The sequence below is a fragment of the Quercus robur genome, chromosome 7 (assembly GCF_932294415.1).
Source record: "Quercus robur chromosome 7, dhQueRobu3.1, whole genome shotgun sequence".
In the NCBI taxonomy this organism is placed as follows: Eukaryota; Viridiplantae; Streptophyta; class Magnoliopsida; order Fagales; family Fagaceae; genus Quercus; species Quercus robur.
Genome location: NC_065540.1, coordinates 10127344 through 10151125, shown reverse-complemented (window position 1 = coordinate 10151125; position 23782 = coordinate 10127344). Strand labels below are relative to the sequence as shown.

At 35.1% G+C, this 23782-nt stretch overlaps 4 protein-coding genes and 1 non-coding gene across 8 annotated transcripts; 3 read left to right on the top strand and 2 right to left on the bottom strand.

The window, feature by feature from the left end:
* Nucleotides 1–75: 75 nt before the first annotated feature.
* Nucleotides 76–5646, bottom strand: LOC126692154 (U11/U12 small nuclear ribonucleoprotein 59 kDa protein). Of its 4 annotated transcripts, none has more exons than XM_050387656.1 (11): nt 5532–5646; nt 5138–5208; nt 4879–5000; nt 4579–4729; nt 4081–4423; nt 3905–3988; nt 2853–2918; nt 1790–1862; nt 971–1359; nt 749–789; nt 76–304 (listed from the first exon to the last, which is right to left on the bottom strand). In XM_050387656.1, exons 4-11 carry the CDS (start codon nt 4725–4727, stop codon nt 226–228), a joined length of 1224 nt encoding a protein of 407 aa, XP_050243613.1. In that variant the 5' UTR covers nt 4728–4729; nt 4879–5000; nt 5138–5208; nt 5532–5646; the 3' UTR covers nt 76–225. The 4 variants fall into 4 exon arrangements, with proteins under 4 accessions (XP_050243613.1, XP_050243612.1, XP_050243614.1 ...); XM_050387655.1 differs by having other exon boundaries at nt 5138–5396; nt 5532–5563; XM_050387657.1 differs by lacking the exon at nt 5532–5646 and adding an exon at nt 5355–5373.
* Nucleotides 5647–5699: 53 nt separating this feature from the next.
* Nucleotides 5700–5783, top strand: TRNAL-CAA (transfer RNA leucine (anticodon CAA)). The gene has a single exon. It is a non-coding gene; the product is annotated as a tRNA-Leu (tRNA).
* A 1123-nt stretch (nt 5784–6906) lies between these two features.
* LOC126692153 (putative pentatricopeptide repeat-containing protein At3g11460, mitochondrial) lies at nt 6907–9480 on the bottom strand. Its single transcript, XM_050387654.1, has one exon. The coding sequence runs from the start codon at nt 9407–9409 to the stop codon at nt 7499–7501; it is 1911 nt and encodes a 636-aa protein (XP_050243611.1). The 5' UTR covers nt 9410–9480; the 3' UTR covers nt 6907–7498.
* A 1879-nt stretch (nt 9481–11359) lies between these two features.
* On the top strand, nt 11360–17576 carry LOC126692152 (signal recognition particle 54 kDa protein, chloroplastic). The gene is made up of 15 exons (XM_050387653.1): nt 11360–11640; nt 11762–11903; nt 12555–12622; nt 12715–12816; nt 13403–13555; nt 13676–13753; nt 13904–14029; nt 14153–14255; nt 14428–14528; nt 15483–15620; nt 15704–15847; nt 16113–16188; nt 16375–16460; nt 16621–16746; nt 17163–17576. The coding sequence occupies exons 1-15, from the start codon at nt 11458–11460 to the stop codon at nt 17268–17270; spliced, it is 1734 nt and encodes a 577-aa protein (XP_050243610.1). The 5' UTR covers nt 11360–11457; the 3' UTR covers nt 17271–17576.
* A 736-nt stretch (nt 17577–18312) lies between these two features.
* Nucleotides 18313–20090, top strand: LOC126692151 (uncharacterized). Its single transcript, XM_050387652.1, has 2 exons — nt 18313–18628; nt 19707–20090. The coding sequence occupies exons 1-2, from the start codon at nt 18485–18487 to the stop codon at nt 19851–19853; spliced, it is 291 nt and encodes a 96-aa protein (XP_050243609.1). The 5' UTR covers nt 18313–18484; the 3' UTR covers nt 19854–20090.
* Nucleotides 20091–23782: the final 3692 nt, after the last annotated feature.

Here is a 23782-nt window from a genome sequence, read left to right as displayed (position 1 = left end):
GGACTAATTTAAATTGATTCTTTTTGTAGATTACCTTTCTATAAAAATAGAAAATACATTTAAATAACACATGCATCATTTAACCTACAAATTTTACTTTATATTCTTATAAAATAATTATATTACATTTTCCCACGTAGGTGGATTTATGACTAGTGTTATTAAAACTGGCAGCATACCACCATCTTTTCAGCAAAAACTGCCACATACTCTGCTGTCAAGTTGTCATTTAGACCTCACCAGGTAGGATGCCCATGTCTCATCTGCTGGAGGTGGTGGCTGAACCCAATGCCCTGGTATGCGGCTGCACCAAATTTGACAACATTTAGAAATGGTGATGCTGGCAGTAAAATCATAACGTGGAATGAATGGGAGAGGCACTAGTGGTGATTGAAATTTGAAGCAATAACAAAACCGGTGGAGGTATGGTGGTCATGTGTGGCAATGCTGGAGTTTGTGGTGTCAAAGGTGGTGGAGGTGTCGGTTGGCAGAATTGACATTGGTGCCAACGGTCACAAGTTTTATAACAAAATAAAGAAAATGATTGGATTCCACTAGTAAGCAAATTTTCAAATTCCAAATGTATTACCAAACTAGTCCCCTCACCCAGCATCTCTCTCTCTCCCTTGTTAATTCCAAACGCAAAAGAAATAGTTCAAATGCATACACCGGTGCCTTTTAAGGAAAATATAATCATAATTATATCAAGCAAGCTGCATGTAGCAAAGAGGAGTGTTAGTATCCTTACCTTCCTCCTGGTCTTATATATGCATCCCATGTTCTTCTCACCTGCATGAAATGGTCCTTGTTATGATTCAAATCTGAACAAAACAGTTCCAGCATGGGGCTATATATTACAGGCCATCTGGGAAGCAATTAATTAAACTAGCACCCTTGTGCACATAAAATGAACAAAAATGCTTCCTGAAATATCAGGCCATCAATTACATTGCACTATGTAGAAAATCACCTCAATAAGTGTGCCCATATCAGTGTTACTGCCATGATAATAATGATAGAACTCTAACGGTAGATTTGCCACAGAGTCATAAGCTCCACTGATTCCTTGTCCCTCTAATGCTTGTGGTTCAGATTCCTTCATAGTGACTGAAGTAGAGCCTTTATTATTTTCAGTCTCAATTATTTGGTCTTCACTTTCCATATTACTGTCTTTATCGCTGCTTAGATCTCTTGAGTCAAGTCCCTGACTCAGGAGGGTTTTCCTAGACTCCTCCGCACTTGCAATGGCATCCCTAGCAGCATCTGTGTCAGCTGCAGCAATTGCTTGGCGCTCTTCTTCTTCAACGGCAGCCCGAACTCTGTCCATAAACTTGTCATCCTCTTCAGGGAGAAAATGACCTGCATATATATATATATATATATATATATGCAATCAACAATAAGTTCCTGTACAATATAGGATAGTATATATTTGTTTTTTTTTTAGTAACAAATAAAATATTTCATTAAAAATCTTTGATGCTGCTTCCAAGTACATGAGCAGTATATATAGGAACACCCAAAAAAATGTAAGATTTGCAAATATAGATGTTGAAGAATAACAACTTAAAATTGCAATGAAATTTAACTTCGATGTTGAGAAAATTATCATGGCATGATTTGTAATGATAAATTCGTATTCACATTCTATTATTTATTATGTAAAATCAATTCCTTTGCAGTTCAGGTAACCTGATTTACTACTAACAAGATTTACATTTTAAGCAATAGAACAGTTGCCACAACAGAGACAAGTACAAAGGTGAATAAAAAGCATAAAAGAGCAAACCTTGTTTCTTCAATTTTTGGATCCTGATGGAACGTAACTCTTGCAACTTCTCCACAATTAATACCTGCTCAAGCTGAAATATGAACCTAGTGTCAGAGAGAGATCAGCACAAATGATCAACAATATTACAGAATGGAAATTTTAGCTTGGTCCCTGACTCAGAGTCTGGATGACAGCAAGGGTGGAAGCCCTCTAGCAGTCCATAAATCGTAGTCCCCTTTGAGGTACATCAGATCATTGCTATCCAAGCAAGGAATTTCACATAAAAATGTGTTTTATATCATTTGTATTTTCTTTCTTTCTTTAGAGATTCTATAGTGGCATTAGTGAAAAACACATAAACAGCATCTCATTTTCGAATGAACTCATATCAGTATATGTTAGGGGAAAAAGGTAGATTGAACCAGTTGGAAGGAATGTGAAAAGACAGATTGAGGACAAGATGTTGAAGCAATTCAGATAAATGAGTCTATTACTTGATCCAATGACTCTCATCAAAAGTTTAGTAGATTTGTTGTTGATGGTAAGTGTTATTTTAAGCCACAAGTAGCACTACCTTAATATAAATCATATACTGCAAATTAAGCAGGCAACGCAAGAGACCGACTATCAAAATTAATGTAAACTTGGTATTAGTAAATCAGATCCCAGATAAAAAGTAAAGCAAGAATGGCCAACATAAAGTATCTGAACACTGGATAAGAAAGTGTACAGTTATTTGCAGGAAAGACTAATCTCTGCATGAATATGTAAGAAAGCTGTAAGAGGAAAGTCGATGACAATGCCAGTCATGACAGGAAAATGTTCACAGGCTTGGACCGAGAAAAGACAGAATGTGAGAAAAGGATTTGCACAAGCCAATTCAAAGTCAGGATGAGGTTTTCTTGAACTGAGAAAAAGGAAAGACAAGAATAGTAGTACATAAACCATTTCAGAAACATCATATGGGAACTTTTACCATAATTCAAACAAATGACATACTCAGTATTGAATGAGTAAAAGAATCTTAACAGTCTCCGCTTATTGAGAACATATTTATGTAGCATGTTCTACCAATGATCACCTCAGATTCTAGCTTCTTTCTCTCCTCTTTTGCTTTAAGCTTCGCAACTTCCTTCATCTTCTCTACCTGCAAACCCACATGCCTCAGTTGCTGAGTAAAAAATTATTAAGCCTGCACTTCAGGCAAATTGCAAACCCAACTAGTAATCAACACAATAAATAAATGCCAAGATATAATGCACTTATGATCACTTCAGTGTTCCAGAATAGCAAACATTTTACATGTTGCTGTCAAGAAAAGGAAAATACAGTAAGTACAAAAGCAGGACAGAATGTAAAGAAATAAAGATTATTATTGTTTATTGATATGCACCATTGAAGATCTTATGTTTTAACCATTTCTCTGCTCCTCCATTTATTTATAAAATACTGTAAAGGAAACAGAAATGTTTCCATACACGTACTAAATGTACCTGAAAATGCTAGACATGCTATAAAATGGGCATAGTTTGAACTTCTAAATGTAAATAGAATGAATCTGTTCCAGAAAGGAAGTACAGAATTTACAGAGTTTAAATTAGAAAAGGGGGAGTTTAATAGTGCAGCTATTCTTGTAGACAGAACCATTATTTGTGGTGGCTAATGTCAGCATTTTGATTATGCTACATAAAAAGTGCCATACTATTCTAGTTTGCTAAAATTTTTGAGACAACGTCTTTAGTCAAAGCATGAAAATAAATCTCATTTAACATGGTTTATTGGTGTCCCTTAAGCCACCCAGCCCACATTTCATAACAATCAACTTGATTTAGTTTAATCCTATCATCAGCTCCTTAATGGTTCCATGTATGGGGTAAAATCTTAATTTGCTTCCATCAAAATGGATGAATTTTTTTCAACTCCACAGAACTGGCAGGATAAAATAACACTGCAATATTTGAACTAGAGACTCTTTAAAACAGATATTACATTGGCTGCTAACCTATATCAATAATTAATGTCATATCATACAAGATCAAAAAAGTGAATTTTAACTTCTCAGCAACCAGTGGATGACTAACATAAGCACATGCTGCTCAAAAAGTGTGGCCTAACATGTAAAAATTCCTGTACCTTCCGCTTTGCAATATCCTTGGCAATCTCCCTTGCCCTCCATTCATCAGCTTCTTTATCAGCTTGTTCAAATTGTTCACGCTCCTAAATGTCATAAAAGTCAAACGAACCAAATAAAATATGCATTTGTCCAACATAGGTAGGAATGACACCTAAAACAAAGCACAAGAAACTACCTTTGTGAGCATTTCTGCAATTCTTTTCCTCTTTCTTTTTCTCCAAAGTTTATTTCTTTTATTCTTCTGTATTTTATTAGACAATCTAACTACTGCAGACTTTTCCTCCCAAGGAGTTGCTTCATCCACGATCACTCTGAATGGTTCAAGCTGGGCTCTTAATTTTGACATCAAAGCATTCACAGCTTCCACTGAGAGAGACTCTTGGGATTCCAAACTAATCCTCTTATCTTTCAAAATTTTTTTGAACCTATCAATAAAAATGGCATTGGTTCCAGAATCCTCATCTTGCACACATTCTTTACCATCTTTAATCATCATCAAGATCTCTAGCTCTTTTTTCCTATTAAGAATAGTAATTCAATCATCTTAAATAGTATCAGCTTGGTGCAATGTAGGATATCATAATAACAAACAAAATGAACACAAATTGCTAACAAATGGGACACTAACACTTTCACAATTAAACGAAGAATTTGCATTCAATTTGGGACATACATTGCTTTTGCAAGATCAAGAGTATCTTGTAGCTCTCTTAGCCGTTCATGTACATTCTTAGACTCCCAAAAAGCACTTGACGTTGGCGGGTTAGGTGGTAACATCGGAAACCACTGTGGTGGCACAGTCTGAAATGGTACCGGATTCATAACTAGAGAAACATATAAAAGAATTATTTTAAAAAAAAAATTGAAATTAAGGTAAAATAAATAACTCTATCAACTCAACTATAAATAGTGATTGACGTTGCTAATTAGTGAAAAAAAAATAAAGCATATAAATAAATAAAAAAGGTAGTACCTAATGCACAAAACTCCAACTTTTGCAGCGTCTGGGGAGAGGTTATTGGTTGGCAGTCTTACCTTCAATATTTTTGGACAGGCTAATTTCTAGACTCAAACCCACGGCCGATAAGAGAAAACCTAATGAACCAAAAAAATACAAAAACAAAAATTATACCCCAGAAACCAGCTTTTTACAGAATCAACAATTCAAGTTTCCAGTATGACAAAAAGTTATTAAAAAAAAAAAAACCAAATAAATAGGCAGAAGAACATACCCATTAGCAATTATACACTATAAGAATCAAAACCCATATGCACAACCAAATACCCTTAATGCTCAGTTTGGCTGCAGAGAAAGATTTGAGTAAACGAAAGAACAAAGCAGTACTATAAAACAAACAATTCAAGTTTCCAGTATGGCAAAAGTTAAAAAATAAAAAATAAATAACCCAAATAAATAGTCAGAACAACACAACCCACTGGCAATTATACACTGTAAGAATCAAAACCCAATACTCTTAATGCTCAGTTTGGCTGTAAAGAAAAATTTGAGTAATTATAACTGAGAAAAAAATATATAATATCAGACAACGAAAGAAGAAAACAGTACTATGAAACAAACAAGGTGACTGAGAATATGAGACAGAACTGTAAAACAAAAAAACATACCTGCTGCACGAATGGATTGTTCATCAAATAGCAGAATCGGTTTTGCTTGGAACTTTAAGAAAGTACGAACTCGATGAAATACAAAATTTATTTATTTTTATATGTGAGCGTTGAGGCTTCCCCTTGAGACTTAGGTTATGTATATTATTTGACTAAAAGTAACCAATCGTCAGGATGGCCGAGTGGTCTAAGGCGCCAGACTCAAGTTCTGGTCTTCGAGAGAGGGCGTGGGTTCAAATCCCACTTCTGACATTCTTTTTATAAAGTTTACACATATTATATGATGTCCCTGAAAACGACAGATCGTTTTGTTCATATAATTGCTTTTTCAAAAAACTAATTCATATAAATAAATATCATTTAAAAAAAATTAAATATCGAATTTAATAAGTAATTAATATTTTTAATAATTATATTGATAAGTTCTTCATTTTGGGTCATTTTAAATGAGTTGAAATGTTTAATGTTCATGTTAACCTTATATATGTTTGTTAAATAGGTTGAAGTAGGTTATGTTTATGTCAATCCAATGACGACCTTTATGTGAAGCATGTTTCGTGGGTTGTGTTAAAGTTGTGGGGTCTTGATGAGATTATTAAATAAGGGGAAGGTTGACTCATATAATCAAATGGTAAATCATTTATGAAAGGATTGTCATCTAAAAAACCAACAGAGTATTTCTTTTTCATATAAATTTGAAATTTTGGTTAAATTTTTGTGATCTTGAATAGCTCTTTTTTCTTTCATAGAAAATCAACATAGAACTTTTTTTTCCACATTATTTAAATTTGAAATTTATGTTGAGTTAGATGGAAATCCTAACAATATGGCAAATTAACTTTTTGCTCAATTTTCATATGATTTTTCAAAACTTCAAAATATTGAAAGATTACAGTTTGATATTTATTATTTATAATTCACGGATTAAGTAGTTTATGTCATAAGCAAAGCACTAATTACAACCACTTGGCATCTCTTGGTGTTTCCATTGGAGACATTTAGGGTTCAAATCTTCCCACCCCCAACTATCAAATTATTAACAAAAATTATAAATAAAATATAATAACCAAGCCCAAATTCTAAAACCCTCACCTGCTTATATTGTCTTTACTTAAACCCTAAAACATCATCAAAAGGTCAAACACACATAAGCATTGTCAATAACCACAATGATTATGGTTGACATCAAGTGTGAGAGAGGTGCAATGTAAGAGCACAAATGAGAGAGAGAAAAGAGGCTCATGGTCCGTTATGGAGTGAGAGCAGAGACTCAAGAGAGGAGAGAAGAGTCTAGAGAAGGTACAAAGAGAAACTGAAAAGGAGAGAAAAAAGTAGAATTGAAAACCAAGTGAGGAATTCTTTCCACCAAAAGAAAGACAATAAAACCAATAGTAGGTTGTCATATAAAGGCCAAAAAGTAGAAGAAATTTACACGAATTAGGTCGGCATGGCAACTCCAGCCCCATGTTTAGCTCAGCCATGCTGAACAAAAAAATGGTTAGACACAAGGTCTTCTAGTCAATCAAAAACAGTTAGTGGCTAGAAGATACTGGCTCTAATAATAGACCATCAGAGCTTAGTCACATAGAAGATTCTGGATTGTGGATTAATATTTGTCATCACTTGCTGGAAACTTGTAACCACTTCAAAGACTGGTTATGATCCTTGTCCTCTATCTTCTGATCAACAGAGCTTTCTCTGTGGGCTTGGTTCCTAACAACCCACAGTTGATCAGCAAGACATTTAAGAAAATATTAGTGGCAGCTGCCTTCAGCAAATCCCTGCCATCCCAAGACTTTTCAATGTTCATTTTCAATTTAAAACATTTCAAAACTTCAATCGGCTCGAACCATAGCCATGTATCACCAGGGCTTTTGCCTTTTGGTGTTTAAAACAGTAGTCATGTCATTACCTTGACACATTTTGGTATTTTACTCTTCACCAGGGCCTTTTGATTTTGAAAGATTTTACCAATAATCTTTGCAAGAACAGGTTCCATTCCTGAAATGATGGAAGCGGGTTGCATCTCTAATGACAAACTGACGATCCACAATTTTGCTAACCAACTTTATAAACAAGTGACAATTTTCACAGATCCTCAGGTTCTTTATCACAACAATCTCTGTCCCTGGCCTAGTGTTTAAGAGTCCAAATGCAATTGCCAGCTTTTCACTGTGCACACCCATACCACTTAAAATTTCTTCATTTCTTCTTTCTTGATCATTCTTATAAGACCCAACAAGCTCCTTCACTAAATTTTCCAACTCATCTAACATTCCATATATCTCCTTTGCCTGTGGATGAGTTCTATCCCCGGCCAAGAAAAGGTGAACTCTCCCTTTATATTCTACATAGCTATACCCAGGCTCCTTTTTGAGCTTCCGCTCCCTCATCATTGCTCGAACCTTTAATACTCCCTCCATATTCTGTGCCTCACAATATATATTTGATAACAACACATAATAACCGATATTCGTAGGATCAAGCTCGATTACCTGATTAAAAGCCAACTCTGCTAGCTCAACATTTTTATGAATTTTACAGGCACCCAAAAGGGCCCCCCAAATTGGGGCATCAGGTTTTAACTTCATTGACTCAATGAGCTCCTTAGCTTCCTTGAGTCGTCCAGCCCGGCCTAGAAGATCCACCATACAAGAGTAATGATCCAGACCCGGCTGCAACCCATATGTTCTCTCCATTGCGGCAAAATAATCCAAGCCTTTATCGGTCAATCCTGCATGACTACACGCAGACAATACACTTACAAAAACAGCTTTATCAGGTATAATTCCAGTCCCAATCATTTCATCAAAGAGCTGTACTGCAATTTCTCCATGTCCATGCATTCCATAACCACCTATAATTGCCGTCCACGAAATTACACTTTTCTCAGGCATGTGGTCAAATATAGCATGAGCCTTTCCCAAATTACCACACCTAGCGTACATATTAATCAGGGCATTACTCAAAAATGGGTTTGAACCAAACCCTCTACAGTGTATCTGCCTTTCTATCTCACAACCAACCTTATGAGCACCAATGTAGGCACAAGATGAGAGGACCCCGAGAAACGTCACGGGGTCAGGATGAATCCCAGTCAACTCCATCTCATGATAGAGGTCCAAAACATGACGAGCAAGCCCATTTTGAGCATACCCAGAAATCATTGCATTCCAAGTAATCAAACCCTTTTCAGGCATCCCATTAAACAATGCTCGAGCATAAGCAACTGCCCCACACTTAACATACATTGTAAGCAAACAATTTGAAACAGACACATTACTGTCTAGGCCAACCTTAACACAACAACCATGGAGACACATCCCAAGACTCAAATGTGCTGGAAGTGTACACACGGGTACTAACCCCAACATTGTAACTGAATCAACCGACACTCCCGCCTCCCTCATTTTACGAAACAACAAAACCCCATCATAAAATCTCGAATTTGAGGTGTACCCAGATATCAAAGCATTGTAACAAATAGTTAGCTTTCTCGATTCACTATTTTCATCAAACACCTTGCGTGCATATTCAATAGAATAGCATCTACAGTACATTGAAATTAAAGAAGTTTGTACAAAGGGATCGGGGTCGCACCCAGTTTTGATGACATGACAATGGAGCTGTGAGCCAGAGATTGGAAGGGAGAGAGCGGCACATGACTTGAGAATGAAAGGGAAAGTGAAGGCATTGGGAGAGAAGCCAGAGCGGAGCATTTGGAGGTAGAGAGTGAGAGCTTGGGTATATTCGCATTGCTTTGCTAATTCTCTTAGACGAAAGTTCCATGGGTTGGTTAAGCTTGTGCTTGTGATTTTGGTGGTTTGGAGGTGCAGTAGTTTGTTTGTGCCAGAGATTACCGACCGTTGGACGATCATAGAGGTTGGAGGGAGATTGAAGAGGGTGGAAATATTGAATGATTGGGATGTTGGGTCGTTAATAAGATATAAGAAAACGACAGGACGTTTATGTATGCCATGACCAAATTTAAGCTGTTCATACTTCACATGAGTTTTTATTTTTATTTTTTGATGTTCCAAAAAATAATTAGAGTCGTTTTAGTATCACATAAACTAATACAACTTTTTTCACAACTATCTTATGTGTCAAATTGTGATTGGTTACTTGTCACTTTCACATTGACCCATCATTTTTTTTCCACCATTCACAGTTTGCTACATATATAGTTGTAGCATAAGTTGTGTCATATTATATAGTTTTAGAGTTTTTATAGTAATTAAAGAGAAAGAGAGGAATAGACAAAGGTTTTATAGGAGTAATTAGGTTATCCATAAATTGGTCACAATTAGTTTTGGGGCAACCTGACAACCTACTGAATCGTGGCAAATTTGTAATTATTCAACCCATTGTTGAGCACAAGTATATAAGTCCTACTCTCACAACTTAGGACTTGGGAGTTTGGGTAATCAAATCAGTTGAAAACCACCTTAGACTTGGTAGCATTGACACATGGGTGAGGCTCCTCTCCAGTTTAATAGCCAAACTGGGAGGGGTTGAACTGTTGAAGAGAAGAATGATGAGAGAGAGAGAGAGAGAGAGAGAGAGAGAGAGAGAAAATGAGACAAATAGAGAAAGTGACAAACATATGTGTTGATAGTTTTTTTTTTTTTTTTTTTAATTTGTTTTTTTAATAACCATTGGATTGCCTTTATATCATGTGTCACTTGTCCTATTTAAAATGAGAGAAAACAGGAGGCTGATAAACGGGAGAGAAGCCTCACCCTTGACACGTTGCGACAAAACTATCATATCTAGCGGAGACTTGCTATACGGAGAACGATGGCACATGACAAAGAACGATGACTCCCAATGAAGGAGGAGAATGTGACATTTTCGGATGGGTCGATCTAAGTTGGATTTTAGACTAGAACACTATCACTGACTCGAGACTATTGGGTTTGCTTGGCACAAATCCATTATTGATCGACCCGATGATCAGATCATATGGCATTCAATTTAGATTCCTTAAGGTAGGGTGGTTTTGTTAGGTTAGGGTTTGAGTTGGACAACCCTAGGTATAGTTGTAACGCTTGAGTTGAACATTACTTCCATAAATGTCAATTTATCTTTTTTATACTAACAAAATAGGTTAGATCAAAACTTGAAAAGTCTATCTAGAAACGACTATAGTAAATGATAAGAATTGAATCATAACCTAATCTCAACTCCATTACTATAAATATACCTAATGTATTTAAATTCAAGATGTAAACCTCAATCAAATCAAGTGAGAAGAGTAAAGGGCTGTTTGGTAACGTTGTTCTAGTAACGTTGATTGTATTTTTTTGAAATACGTGTAGGTGAAAAAATGTGTAAAAATACGTGTAATATTATTTAAAAACTAAAAATATGTGTTTAAACAGATGTACCAAACAAACCCTAAATTGTTAAGAATTTCTTAATATAATAACATTGTTCAATTCTCTCACAAAAGATAACTCACTTTAAAGTCTCTAGCCTCACATGTGATAAGCAAAATTAGAGTGAGGAAGTCTTTGCTAGTGCACCCTTGGTGGTAATACAATCATATTGTGTTTTATTTTATTTTATACCAGATAGAATTTATATTTTAACCTAATCTAAGATATGAGCAGGTGTCTTATAGTTGAATTGAAACGCTCTGGTGTTTTAAAGAAAAAGGAAAATAAAAGGAGGAGTCAGGACATGGGATTTGGGAACCTGTGCGTTTTGATATGGCATCCTTGTGATCCATTTTTGAGGGCTCTTGATGCCGCAAAACAAAAAGAATTACACTAGTATGCGTAACACTCTAGTGAGTCTAGTCAGCTACCAAACTAGATAAAATTATCAGAGAGAAATCTCCGTGCTCTTCGGTGGATAAAAGTAAAACACAAACACACACACACGAAGACAGTGGAGGAAGCTCGAAATCCACACTCTGGCAATGGAAGCGGTACAATTCTCGACGGTTGCTTCTTCCCGCCAATTCTCCGCAGCTTCTCATTCTCACTCGTTCTCCTCGCTGACCCGTGGCCAGAACCAAGCCAGAAAACCACCGAGCAGTAAGCTATGGACCGGTTCTACTACCAATTCCACCACCTCGCTCTCTTCCAGGAACTTGTTTTCCGTAAGTCAAAAACAAACAAAGCACAATTCCATTCTCATTATGTTAGTTTCAGGAACTTGTTTTCCCAGAAAAATGGCTTCATATCTTTGTTGTTGTTTTTTTTTTTTTTTTTTTTGGACAGAGAGAGGTATGGGGTTGGGTGAACTCCAAGAGTGTAACTAGTGTGAGAAGAGGAGATAGGCGTGGTCTGGTTGTAAGAGCTGAAATGTTTGGCCAACTCACAAGCGGTCTTGAGGCAGCCTGGAATAAGCTCAAAGGAGAAGGTTCTCTCCCTTTCACTTTTCTTTTTTTTATTCACATTTTAATCAAGGAAATTACTAAAACTACTAATATTTTTACCTCAAAAAACCTTGAATTACTTTTTTGTTTTCTGGGTGTGTTTGTATAACCTGTTGGTTTAAAATAATCGTCTGTAAAAAAGCTATAAGGAGTTGCAGTTGCAAAATAGAGTTTTGGGATCCCAAACTGCCTGACCAAACGGACCCAAATGAGAGCAATTTTGTTTTTGCATTTAAATGTTGACACATCAATTTGTATGCATTATGTACTAAAATTTGTAATATTCATAACATTCACTCTTTAATTTTTTGTTTAAAAAAAAATGAGAGCAATTTTTTGACATAAAAGAGGTGTATTGCACGTCAATAAGTCTAGTGATGCATAAAATTTCATAACTGCTGATATGGGTTGTTGTTATTTGCGCGTATGAAAGTGGTGTTAGTGGTGGGTTTGTGTGAAAATGATGTTACTCTGGTTACACATTTGCCATCTTAACGAGTTGTGAATAAAGTTGTGTTCCTAGCATTACTGATTACACATGCCTTTAACTTTGTATAAATTGATTGCAGTTTAGCTGTTTTAGTTGTGATGATTATTTGTTTGTTGTTGTAATGGGTGAATTCCCTTTGCTTCAGAGGTTTTGACCAAGGAAAATATAGTGGAGCCAATGCGAGATATAAGGAGAGCTCTTTTGGAAGCAGATGTGAGTGTCTGAGTGAGTTTTTGTATGTGTTGTTTTTGAGTTTTGATGTATACATAATAAATAAGGTAGTTAATTAACTGTTCTGTTGACAGGTAAGCCTTCCTGTTGTACGACGGTTTGTGCAAGCCGTCAGTGAGCAGGCTGTTGGCGTTGGACTGATTCGAGGAGTGAAACCGGATCAGCAACTGGTTAAGGTATGGATATCTATAATCTATTAGCTAAATGGTCTAAGAATGTACTATATTGATTGAGTTTATATAAGTCGTTGAGTTCAATTAATCTGAAAACGTTACATAAATAGCATAATAATGTTCAATGTGCTTTACATAGTTCAGTTTACCAGCACAAGCATTACTGTTCATCTGAGACTCAAATGGATAAGTTTGCTTGTATAATATTGATGAAGAAAGTGATAGATTTATATGCACTTTTAGTTCTTACATATGTGGTAGGTCTTAGGGGCTATTATCACTGGTTGACATAGTAATTTGTTATTCAATTTCATATTTTCTCTTTTTAGTTGTTATTCGATTTTATTTCTTCCTGTTTTGCCATGGGTGCAATCCTATCTAGTGCTAAAAGCTTCTTTTGGAGCACTATATAAATTAACAAGAGCAATTTTTGCATGTATTTTCTAAATAGACGTAAATTTAATCAATCTATTATGGATTTTGAATAATGAAGAAATATGTTTAAAATGAACGCAAGAAAAAACTAAGTATCTCTATTGAATATTTAAGGGTGACTTGATTATGAACATTCCTTTCGTGTTTCTTGCAGGTTGTACGTGATGAGCTTGTGAAATTGATGGGTGGGGAAGTATCTGAACTAGTTTTTGCAAAATCTGGTCCCACTGTAATATTATTGGCTGGTTTACAAGGAGTTGGGAAAACAACTGTTTGTGCAAAATTGGCTTATTATCTTAAGAAACAGGTTTACTTTTGAAAGTTCCCCTTTTCTGTGTGGAGTTGTTGCGTATGTAATGGTTATGAGTAGACTAATCTAGTTTGTTACTCAACCTTGCTGACACTTGTGACATAACATTGACCACAGGGCAAGAGTTGCATGCTGGTTGCTGGAGATGTGTACAGACCGGCTGCTATTGACCAACTTGTTATTTTGGGTGAACAGGTATAGGTACTCTTTTTTGTTTTTTGTTTGTGAATGAAGTTTTGGAGTGGGGTTATATAGTTTATTCTTCTTCTTTTATTTTATTTTTAAAATTTTGTGATTAGATAGATAATTTTATTCATTCTTACATAATGTTATAGCTTGTGACAGGTGAATGTGCCTGTTTATGCAGCAGGGACTGAGGTTAAACCTTCGGAAATAGCCAAGCAAGGTTTAGAAGAGGCAAAAAAGAAAAACATAGATGTAGTAATAATGGATACTGCTGGAAGGCTTCAGGTAGTACTTCTTCTATGTCATTTGTAATGATTTTGGAGATAATTCTAAGATAAAGTTCATGATGTCAGCTGGTTTACTCATTTATGATCTTTGCTGGCATCTGTTCCATTTATAAAAGAACAGATAGACAAAGGAATGATGGATGAGCTGAAAGAAGTGAAGCGGGCATTGAATCCCACAGAAGTTTTGCTTGTTGTTGATGCAATGACTGGACAAGAAGCTGCAGGTACTTATACTTTCTTTTTACTCACTGGGAAATGAAATCATTTCAGGGTCTATATGGGAGGTATGTATGAATTTAGGTAATTATTTTTGTGTGTAACTTGGCTTCTGATGTAATGAGTTAATTACTTCCAAAGTTTAATGTCACTCTCCCCCTCTTCTTTGGGAGTTTACAGCCTTAGTGACAACATTCAATCTAGAGATCGGAATTACAGGAGCCATTTTGACAAAGCTGGACGGGGATTCTAGAGGTGGAGCAGCTTTGAGTGTTAAAGAGGTTTGCTTTATCATCCTTATGTTTTCCATCCTTGATGTTATCCAAATGAGTTGCTTGTTCAATATAGAATTTGCCATCCCTCTTTCCCTTGATCTTTGTAATCTATCAGTCATGTTTGCAATATCATAAATCTGTTAATTTTAGGGTGCCTTTAAATCTAGTTCTATAATTTGAAATTCTCAAATGTAATATTTATTTTAAAAAATTTGTGATAATTTACCATGCAGATTGTTCCATTTATAGATTATATAATTTTTTTTAATGAGACTATAGTCTTTAGGCATGACCGTAGGGAACTTAGCCAGCTATTATAAAACAATTTGACTTAGACAATTTTTGTTTGGCGAGTCGAGAATGGAATAAGACTGTTCAATTTGTTTAAAGTTACAACTTAATGCATCAAATTTGAATCCAACTGAAAATTGGTTTTCTCTACATTATTGGACCTGTCCAACCCACTTCATGAAAATTCCTATAAGCACTCCAACAACCTCCCCAGTTCCCTTCCCCCCCACTCCACACACACGCTCTGACACATGCACTCATAATCAAGTGATGCTTGGAATGCACATGTGCATGCAAGCTTGCTTCACATAAGTTTTAGCTGTTATGTGGTAGGTTTCTGCGGCCCTTTTCCAAAATGTAGCAAGATTTTTTTTCAATAAATTGTGTTTCACAACTTCACATTATCGACTGCTTCATTGAGAATGTATATACCATTTTGACATGCCATTTGAAAATATCTTTAGATTATGTGTCTCATTTGTGCTTCTTTGAATATTTGAGTAGTTGAAGATTGTTGCAAAATTATTACCATTTCTTAAATGACTTTTTATTTTTTATTTTTTTGCAAATCATTGTTGTAGTTTTTAAGTTATTTATCTAATTATAAAAAAAAAAGCTCAGAGAATATTGTAGTTTATCTTTGTAACTACTATAGTTGGGTGGTGGCAGGTATCAGGAAAGCCAATCAAGCTTGTAGGGCGGGGAGAACGTATGGAGGACCTTGAACCTTTCTACCCAGATCGCATGGCAGGACGTATCCTAGGAATGGGGGATGTCCTTTCCTTTGTGGAGAAGGCACAAGAAGTTGTAAGTTTTAGGAAATTCCATTTCTTAATTATATGAATGGAAAAATATTGCGATGGAGTTGTTGATTTGAATTGTCTATCTAGATGAAACAAGAAGATGCTGAAGAGCTGCAAAAGAAGATAATGAGTGCAAAGTTTGACTTCAATGATTTCCTAAAGCAAACTCGAGCTGTTGCACGTATGGGTTCCATGACTCGTGTTTTAGGAATGATCCCTGGTATGGGGAAGGTATGATAGACTGGTTTCCAATTTTTCTTCTTTAGTCTTTTTGGTGGGTAGCTTTTTTCATTTTTGGTGCTTCAAATTATGCATTCTTCCACAAATAGCTTGAGAAAGCATTTTGAGGCAGTTCAGGAGGCCATTTCTAGTTTTATGATGAAGCAGAAGTGTGACAATATAATGGAAGGAATGATTGAGGCAGTTCAAGTCATTTTTTTAGTATTATTATTTGTTTTTAACTGTGGAGTTTTCTTCCCTATATATGTGCAATCAGGTTACTCCTGCACAAATTCGAGAAGCGGAGAAGAGTTTAAAGATAATGGAAGGAATGATTGAAGCAATGACCCCTGGTCTCTTCATCTCTCTGCTTTTTTGAAAGTATTTTTATAAATAATACTTGATCTAGCATCTCTTGTTAACCCCTGGTATCACTCCCCAGTGATTGTAGCAACATTCCTTCTTTTCTTCCTATATAAATTACTGAAGTCGGTTTAGTTTTTCTTTTCTGAGGTTATAATTGTCTATTTTAATTACAGAGGAGAGAGAGAAGCCAGAATTGTTGGCAGAATCTCCTGTCAGGCGGAAAAGAGTTGCTCAAGAGTCTGGAAAAACAGAGCAGCAGGTATGTTCGTTGCAATTGATGTAAGATTGCTAAAGTGATTTCGTTTTAAGTGCCTCAAAAAGCAGGGTTTTCTACTGTTGTTTTATAAAATTTTGGCCGTATTACTTGTTAATACTAAGGCTCTATACTTAAGGGATGTTATTTATGACATGAATATTAGGTGAACCAACTTGTTGCACAACTCTTCCAAATGCGTGTTCGTATGAAGAATTTGATGGGTGCAATGGAAGGTGGATCCATTCCTGCACTGAGCAATCTTGAGGAGGCGATAAAAAGTGAACAGAAGGTGCCTTATTTGCTTGTGTTCTTTGAGTGTATTCATATGACTTGACTTTACAATATGTGGTCAACTATTCGATTCCACATCCTTTATGCATTTGTTATGAAAATATTGAGGCACCGTGGTGTTGCCAGATGTGCTGCTTATACTAACTAGGACAGAGTAAGCATGCTGCAGGTTATACCCTTGTTGGAAGTAACTACACAAAGTTTGAACATTTTAAAGAATACTCTATATACAATAGCATCATATAAAATGCTTGATCCTTTTCACCAGTTCTCTCTTTTCTCAAAGAAGTTTCAAGGAACATAACAAATTTGCTTGCCATTCTTTGGTGCTAACAGACGTTTTGCAGCTTTGGTAGTGTTAGGGGTATACTTTTAATTTCAAGCTTAATGATTTGGGTTTTACATCTGTATTAGGCTCCTCCTGGTACTGCAAGGAGGAAGAGGAGATCGGACTCAAGGAAGAAGTTTGTAGATGCTGCCTCAACAAGGTCAAGTCCTCGTGGTTTTGGGGCAGGGAACTAATTACTAAGACGGTGCTGCGGTAGAGACTTCAGGTCAATTGATTGTAGGCTCTCAATTTGTTACTCTGGTGAGATGTCTCTACTAAACCTCTTTGAAGGTGAAGTATTCAAGGTTCTCTGAGATGGGCGGATTCATTGCTTCTCCATCAAGAATGTGGCACTCGTGCAAATGTTCCTGCATCTTTATATGTAACTTAACACCATGTACATGAACATGTCTTGTTTACAAATTGGATGTGTTATGTGTATTTGTAATGCATCATTGCTTGAGATAAAAAAATGTCAAAATATTAAAATTCTTTCTCAATCACTGTTAGAAAGTGTTATATGGGTCTGGCAACTTGAAAACCTGCAATAAAGTTTGTGACTGTATCTCTGGTTTTCACCTATAGAGTTGTCTCTAAATAGTCATTAGGTTTAGAAAAAAATTTGCATTACCATTTAAATCTGGTGGTAAGCAAAAATTAATAATGATTTCAGTGGGAGGGCACTTTGCACCAACAGTAGTCCTCAATGTGATGAACAGCCAAGGAGTCTACTATCTATAATACTACTTTAGTTTACACATTTCACAGTAGTCAACCTATTCTATGCTCTTAAAATGTTTCTGTTAAGGGGAAAAAAATCTGTAATCAACCATTGCCAATTGGGATAATTTCATCTGATAATTTCTGCACCTGTATCTCTCTTACTACGCGCAAGTTTCATTCGATTGTGAGATTTTTTTTTTTTTTTTTTTGAATAGATTCGATTGTGAGATTTAAATATTATGAGTTTCATTCAACTGTGAGATTTAAATATAATGAGAGGAATGCTACATATCAGGATGCATGAAATAATTATTGAAAAAGATGACCTTAAAGGCTCAAACCTTAGCCTCTAGGCGATTCTTTTTTCTTTTTTAAAAAAATTTATTTAATTATGGAAATAGCTGAAAAGGGTAATTTCGTCAGTGTAAAATCCAGAATTAGTTAACTCCGACAGTTTTCCCGGGCAGTTAAGAACAAAGTAGAGACAGTCGTTGTGACACATGCACATATAACCTCTTTGAAGCATCTGGGCTGTTGACACGTGTCCGTACTATTGCTTTCTTCAGGTATGAAAAACCCAACCTCACAACCTAAATTCTCCTTTTTCCTCTCACTCACCTCCTCTCCAATAGAAAAAAGAAACAAAGAAATCCCAAACTGAATCCGAAACTTTCATATCGAAGAAATGGCAAGCCAAGAAGAAGCTACTCAAGCCTCTGATTTGACATTTCCAGCAGCCAACGTTGACAAAGATTTGAGTGTTCAAAATAACAAGAGTCTTGAAGTTGATCCCAAATCGTCTGAAGTGGCTACCTCGTTGGAGATCGAGGTACATACATTTGGTTTTCTGCTTTGTTTTGATTTTGATGATTATGATTAATTACATGCATATAGTCCTTAGTCTGCAAGTTTCATACCATTTAATTTTTCTGTCGTGAGATCTTGTCACCCCTGATTTTGCACCTCGATTATTTCACATGGGATTTTCAATTGAAATTGAAGATGAGCTTTTTTTTTTTTTTTTTTTTCAATTTATTTATTAATACTATACTTACAAATGAGGCAGAGATTTGAATTCTAAATATTTATGGTAGAAATACATGATATTTTTATTTATAACATTATAAATGAATAATTTAATACTTATAATGAGACGAAATATTTGAATCCTAAATATCTCTATTAAAACATAAGATATCTTTCGTTATCTTTATTAGAAGCCTTTAAAATGTGTTACTTGAGCTACAAATTCTTAACTTTATAAGGAATATAATCCTTAATCTCAAAATATTTAGTGGTAATTAAATTATTTTCAAAGCGGTTTGAATTTTTTAGACAAATGATAACATATCATGTATCCTAGTTTGTCATTTAGTGAGCTCCAAATGAGTCCAAACGCCGCCAAATGAAGTCACAATCAGAATATGATATTTGTACATATATAACATTAGCTGTTATGTATTCTAGATTTGGGTGCAAGAATGTCCTAGATTTCTTTGGCCTTTTGTGCATCAAGATATGGTTAGAAATGAATAAAATACTATTTTTCCAAAAAAAAAACTCATAATGGTATGGATAATGGATGTCATATATTTCAATTCCCATAGGAGTTCGAGAATATTTCTTGCATATCTTTCCTTATTATATAGTATAAATTTTCAGAAAAAAATATAGTATAAATTTATAAAACCCCATTTTGGCGTTTTTCCAGTTTATATATGGTCTTTTATTCATGGATATGTGAATCTCTTCCTGGCATGAACATTGAACACCATGATTAAAGAAAGTTAAACACATCTAACCAAAATATTTTGGTTATATTTCGGATTCCTTTTGATAATAGTATATTTGCCAATGTATTTTGGCACTCTTATCTTGCTAATAGTGGCATATTGTTCATGTTAAAGCAACAAGCTGAGGTTGAGCAAAAGGGGAAGGAAAAGAAGAAGAAAGATGCATTACAGACACTCAAAACAACCATCCTAGTCTCGGCCGTGATTGTGGCTGTTGCAGGGGTGGTCTTTGCCGTGACAAAGAAATTGAGAGAGAAATGAGCCTCTTAACGACAACAAAATTTAGTTCCAAAATTTTTTAGGCTGGTTTTGGATAAAAATGACAATGCTATTTTTTTCTTTTTTCAATCTTTTACGTTTGTGCAGGCCATGAGGTCTTTTCTTCTTCCATTTTGATTATTATTATTATTTTTTTTATGGAAGTTGTAAAACATGAACAGTGTGCTACCTTCCTTTTGACCTACATTAAATAATAATGGAAGGAAACATTGTATTCAATACGAAAGAATATGGGACTGGAAATTGAATCCCACTCATACAATAAAGAAACTCATTGATGTAATTTGTTTTACCGGTGAGTTTAAATGGAAAAAACTCACAAACCTTGCATAAATGATCTTAAAAAAAAGCCACACATTCAGACAGGATGGTGTGTAAATTTTTTTATTGCTATTTATTTATTTTTTTTTTGGAGAAAACAAACTGAGACTTTTCATTAAGGGAGGTTGTTCAAGTCAGCCAAAAATACAATAATAAGGTACATTAGTGGAGTAGTGGATGCTCGTCTAGCCAAAGAGTGCGCTAACCTATTACAGTGTCTCCTTACAAAAGAAAAATTAATCTTGGAGAAATGGGAGGTAAGGAAGAGAATATCTGTTGCTTCCACTGCTCTTCAAGTACTTCAAAAGGATTTCTGAGTCTCCTTCGAGTACCAAGTTCTAGTGCAAGCTCCAAAGCTCTCATTGCTGCCAAGACTTCGACTTCAATAACTGATGCTGGCATGGGGATTTGTTGGGTAAATGAGACCATAACCAGACCTACGTTGTTGCGGATCACTGCCCCTACTCCAGCAGGTTCATCCTCGGCAGATGTGGCCCATCAAAGTTGATCTTGAAACCGTGTGTCTCTGGTGTAGTCCAAGTTGCTGTTGGGCGTTGTGCAGAGTGTGAAGACATCGGGTACTAGTGACGGACTCAGTCAAGCATTCATGGGCAAATTCAATCACCTTATCGAGGGGTAGTGTTAGTGTTGGCTTGCCCAAGTATAAGTTGTTTCGCCGGTTCCAATAGTCACCAGATCACAGCAGCAAATAAATTCAGTTCCTTATTACCTGCAAAAATAAAATCAAATATGTCAATAAAAGAGGTGCATGCCTTGAGCGTGCCATGATTCCACTTCGCCATTGTACACCACAAGGGCCGCAGGGTTGGGCATAGGAATAGTGAATAGATTGCATCTTACTGTTGTGTTTTGCAGGTACCACAGCAACCTTCTGTGACGATCTTTCAGCGGACCAAGTTCAATTTAGTGGGCAGAGAGTTTTTGCATGCCGTCCATGCAAGGTGCTTGATTTTATTTGGGACATGGGACCCCAAATTTTTTTCCACAGTGGCTTCAAAGCCTCCACCTCACATGGACCTGCCTGACTCAAATTCATTAAAGACTCCTAAACCAACAAAATTTAATATTTAAAAAAAAAAAATATCCTTTTTAATTTGCCTAAATTCTATTGCTATAACATAATAAGTTCTATAATCAACTCCATTGTTTCAATCTCTTAGTTACAGAGATACATAGATAGACTCAGCAGAATCATATCCTATACCATTTTTAGCAAAAGACACCAACTAGCCTCCATGTTGTTATATTTTAGTTGAGCAGCAACAAGTTTATTGCCAAATGAAGATAGCCAAATTGAAACCTACTCTTACATGATCTTTACCATTTTAAAAAATTCTTACTAATGTGCTAAAAAATAAGTACAGAGAATTCTAATTAAATATTTGTAGCATCATGCATTTGTACCATCAACTCATTTGTTGTCAAAGTCACAAGTTAAAATAAATGGATATAGATTTATGTTAGATTCAAACACGTTAATGAGTGATCAAAGTGTGCAACATTAGAACTATGGTAAATCACAAACTTTTTATTAGTTTCCTCCAATATTTCAATAATTTTCAGCCAAGGACTTTGTCCTCGCGTACCAACCGCATGTATCCTTAGTCCCACATCGGTTAGAGAACCCTCCCACTCATGGTTTATAAGCTTCTGGAGCGACCATGAGTGTACCACTACTACACATGAGTAGGAGGGTTCTCTAACCAATGTGGGACTAAGGGTACATGTGGTTGGTACGCGAGGACAAAGTCCTTGGTTGCCCCCTTGCCCCCCCACACTCGGGGACGAGGACAAAACCGTGAGGGATTGGCTCCCCAAAGCGAACAAACACCGATTAATTAGGGAAGTGTCCTCACAATTATTTATTTACATTTTTGATGCTATGTTATTAAAATTATTTTTTGATTTTTTGGACTTTGTTTCAATTTTTGTTTGAAATCAATTAATTTTGAGAAAGAATACCATATTTCAAATCTATGATTTCTCATATAAAATCATAGAAAAATAGCATCAAAAATTTTATTATACTTAAATATTTAATGCACCATTTAAAAATAATAATATAAGAAAACAAAAGTGTGTATATATATATATATATATATATTACATGTCACAAAAAGGAGTTAATAAGCATAAGGAGGAATACCATATATTTTAAATCAATTATTATTATTATGGCAAATAAAAAATATTTTCTTTTATAAAATTTATAAAATAATTATCTAAATTCATTTAATATAAATAATTAATGCACAACTAGATATAATTAATATATGCATTTATTTCATTGGTTAGTAAAAGGCTAAACAAAGAGAATCTCAACATATTGATTGATATTTTGCGCCACGTGTACCATTTAATTTTGTGCTAAGTAAATTATTGAGTGTAAAAATCGAAGGGTCCAAATTCAATTAGATTTTAAATTGGATTTCAATTGGAGTCCAATTTTCTACCACATGTTCATCTAAGCTTTTTATTTTTGTGACAAGTGAATTATTAGGTGCAAAAACCGAAAAGTCTAAAATCAATTAAATTTTAAATCATATATATATATATATAATGAGAAACAATTACATATTTTAGAAATGTATGGTTTTTAAAAAGTGTAAACTAATACCATGTATAATTTGAATATTTTATAATAAAAAAAAAATTTAACCATATAATTGTGATTATTGTTAATTGTATTTGTGACTCTGTGCATATACACGGAGTTACACACTAAATTAACATAATTAACAAATAAATTTCACAATGGACTATCTTAAAATGCACCAGCCTTGTATTGTATTGTTCATTTAACATAATGAACAAACAAACAAACAAAAGAAGCAAACTGCTTAATTATTCAATTAAGAGAGCAAAAGAATAATACTACTAACTAACTAATGTGAAACCTAGTTATTCAAAAATGTCCAGAGCAAGCAAAAATTAAGAGAGAAAAAGAATAATACTACCAATTAGGAAGAGACTGATTCCAGCCTGACCTATTGTTTAGAGGAAGTGATGATCTCTGGACTGACAACAAGGCGCACAAATCTTACACAAAGTTATCAGTTAGGAAATTTCTAATATTGATTTTTCTTGTTTTAGTTAACAAGAGTATAATTTCAATAAAAAAGAAAAAGAAAAAGAAAAAGAAAAAGAAGAGAGTATAATTTCGATAATGAGATTTTGAAGTATCTAAATTTATACTTCAAATTCTATGGAAGAAATGTAAATTCACAATTCTACTTACAACCATCTCATACAATCAACTATATATTACTTCTCATATATTATCACTACCACCATTGTTGCCAACGTGGTTGTTGCTACCATCATCTCAGCACTTGCTATTAATGGTGGTAAAAGTGTAGATAACTCAAGAACCGCCCTCACTACCACTACTGAACCTCCATCATCAGTACCGTCATTGCATGTTGGTGTCTCTAGTCCACTGCCATTGCCGCCACTTATTATTACTACCGTTCTTGTCGTCACCATCATTGGCACAATAACATCATATTACTAGCATGATACCATTCAACCAATTGAAACTATTTGCCATCAAATTTCTCCTCCTCCAA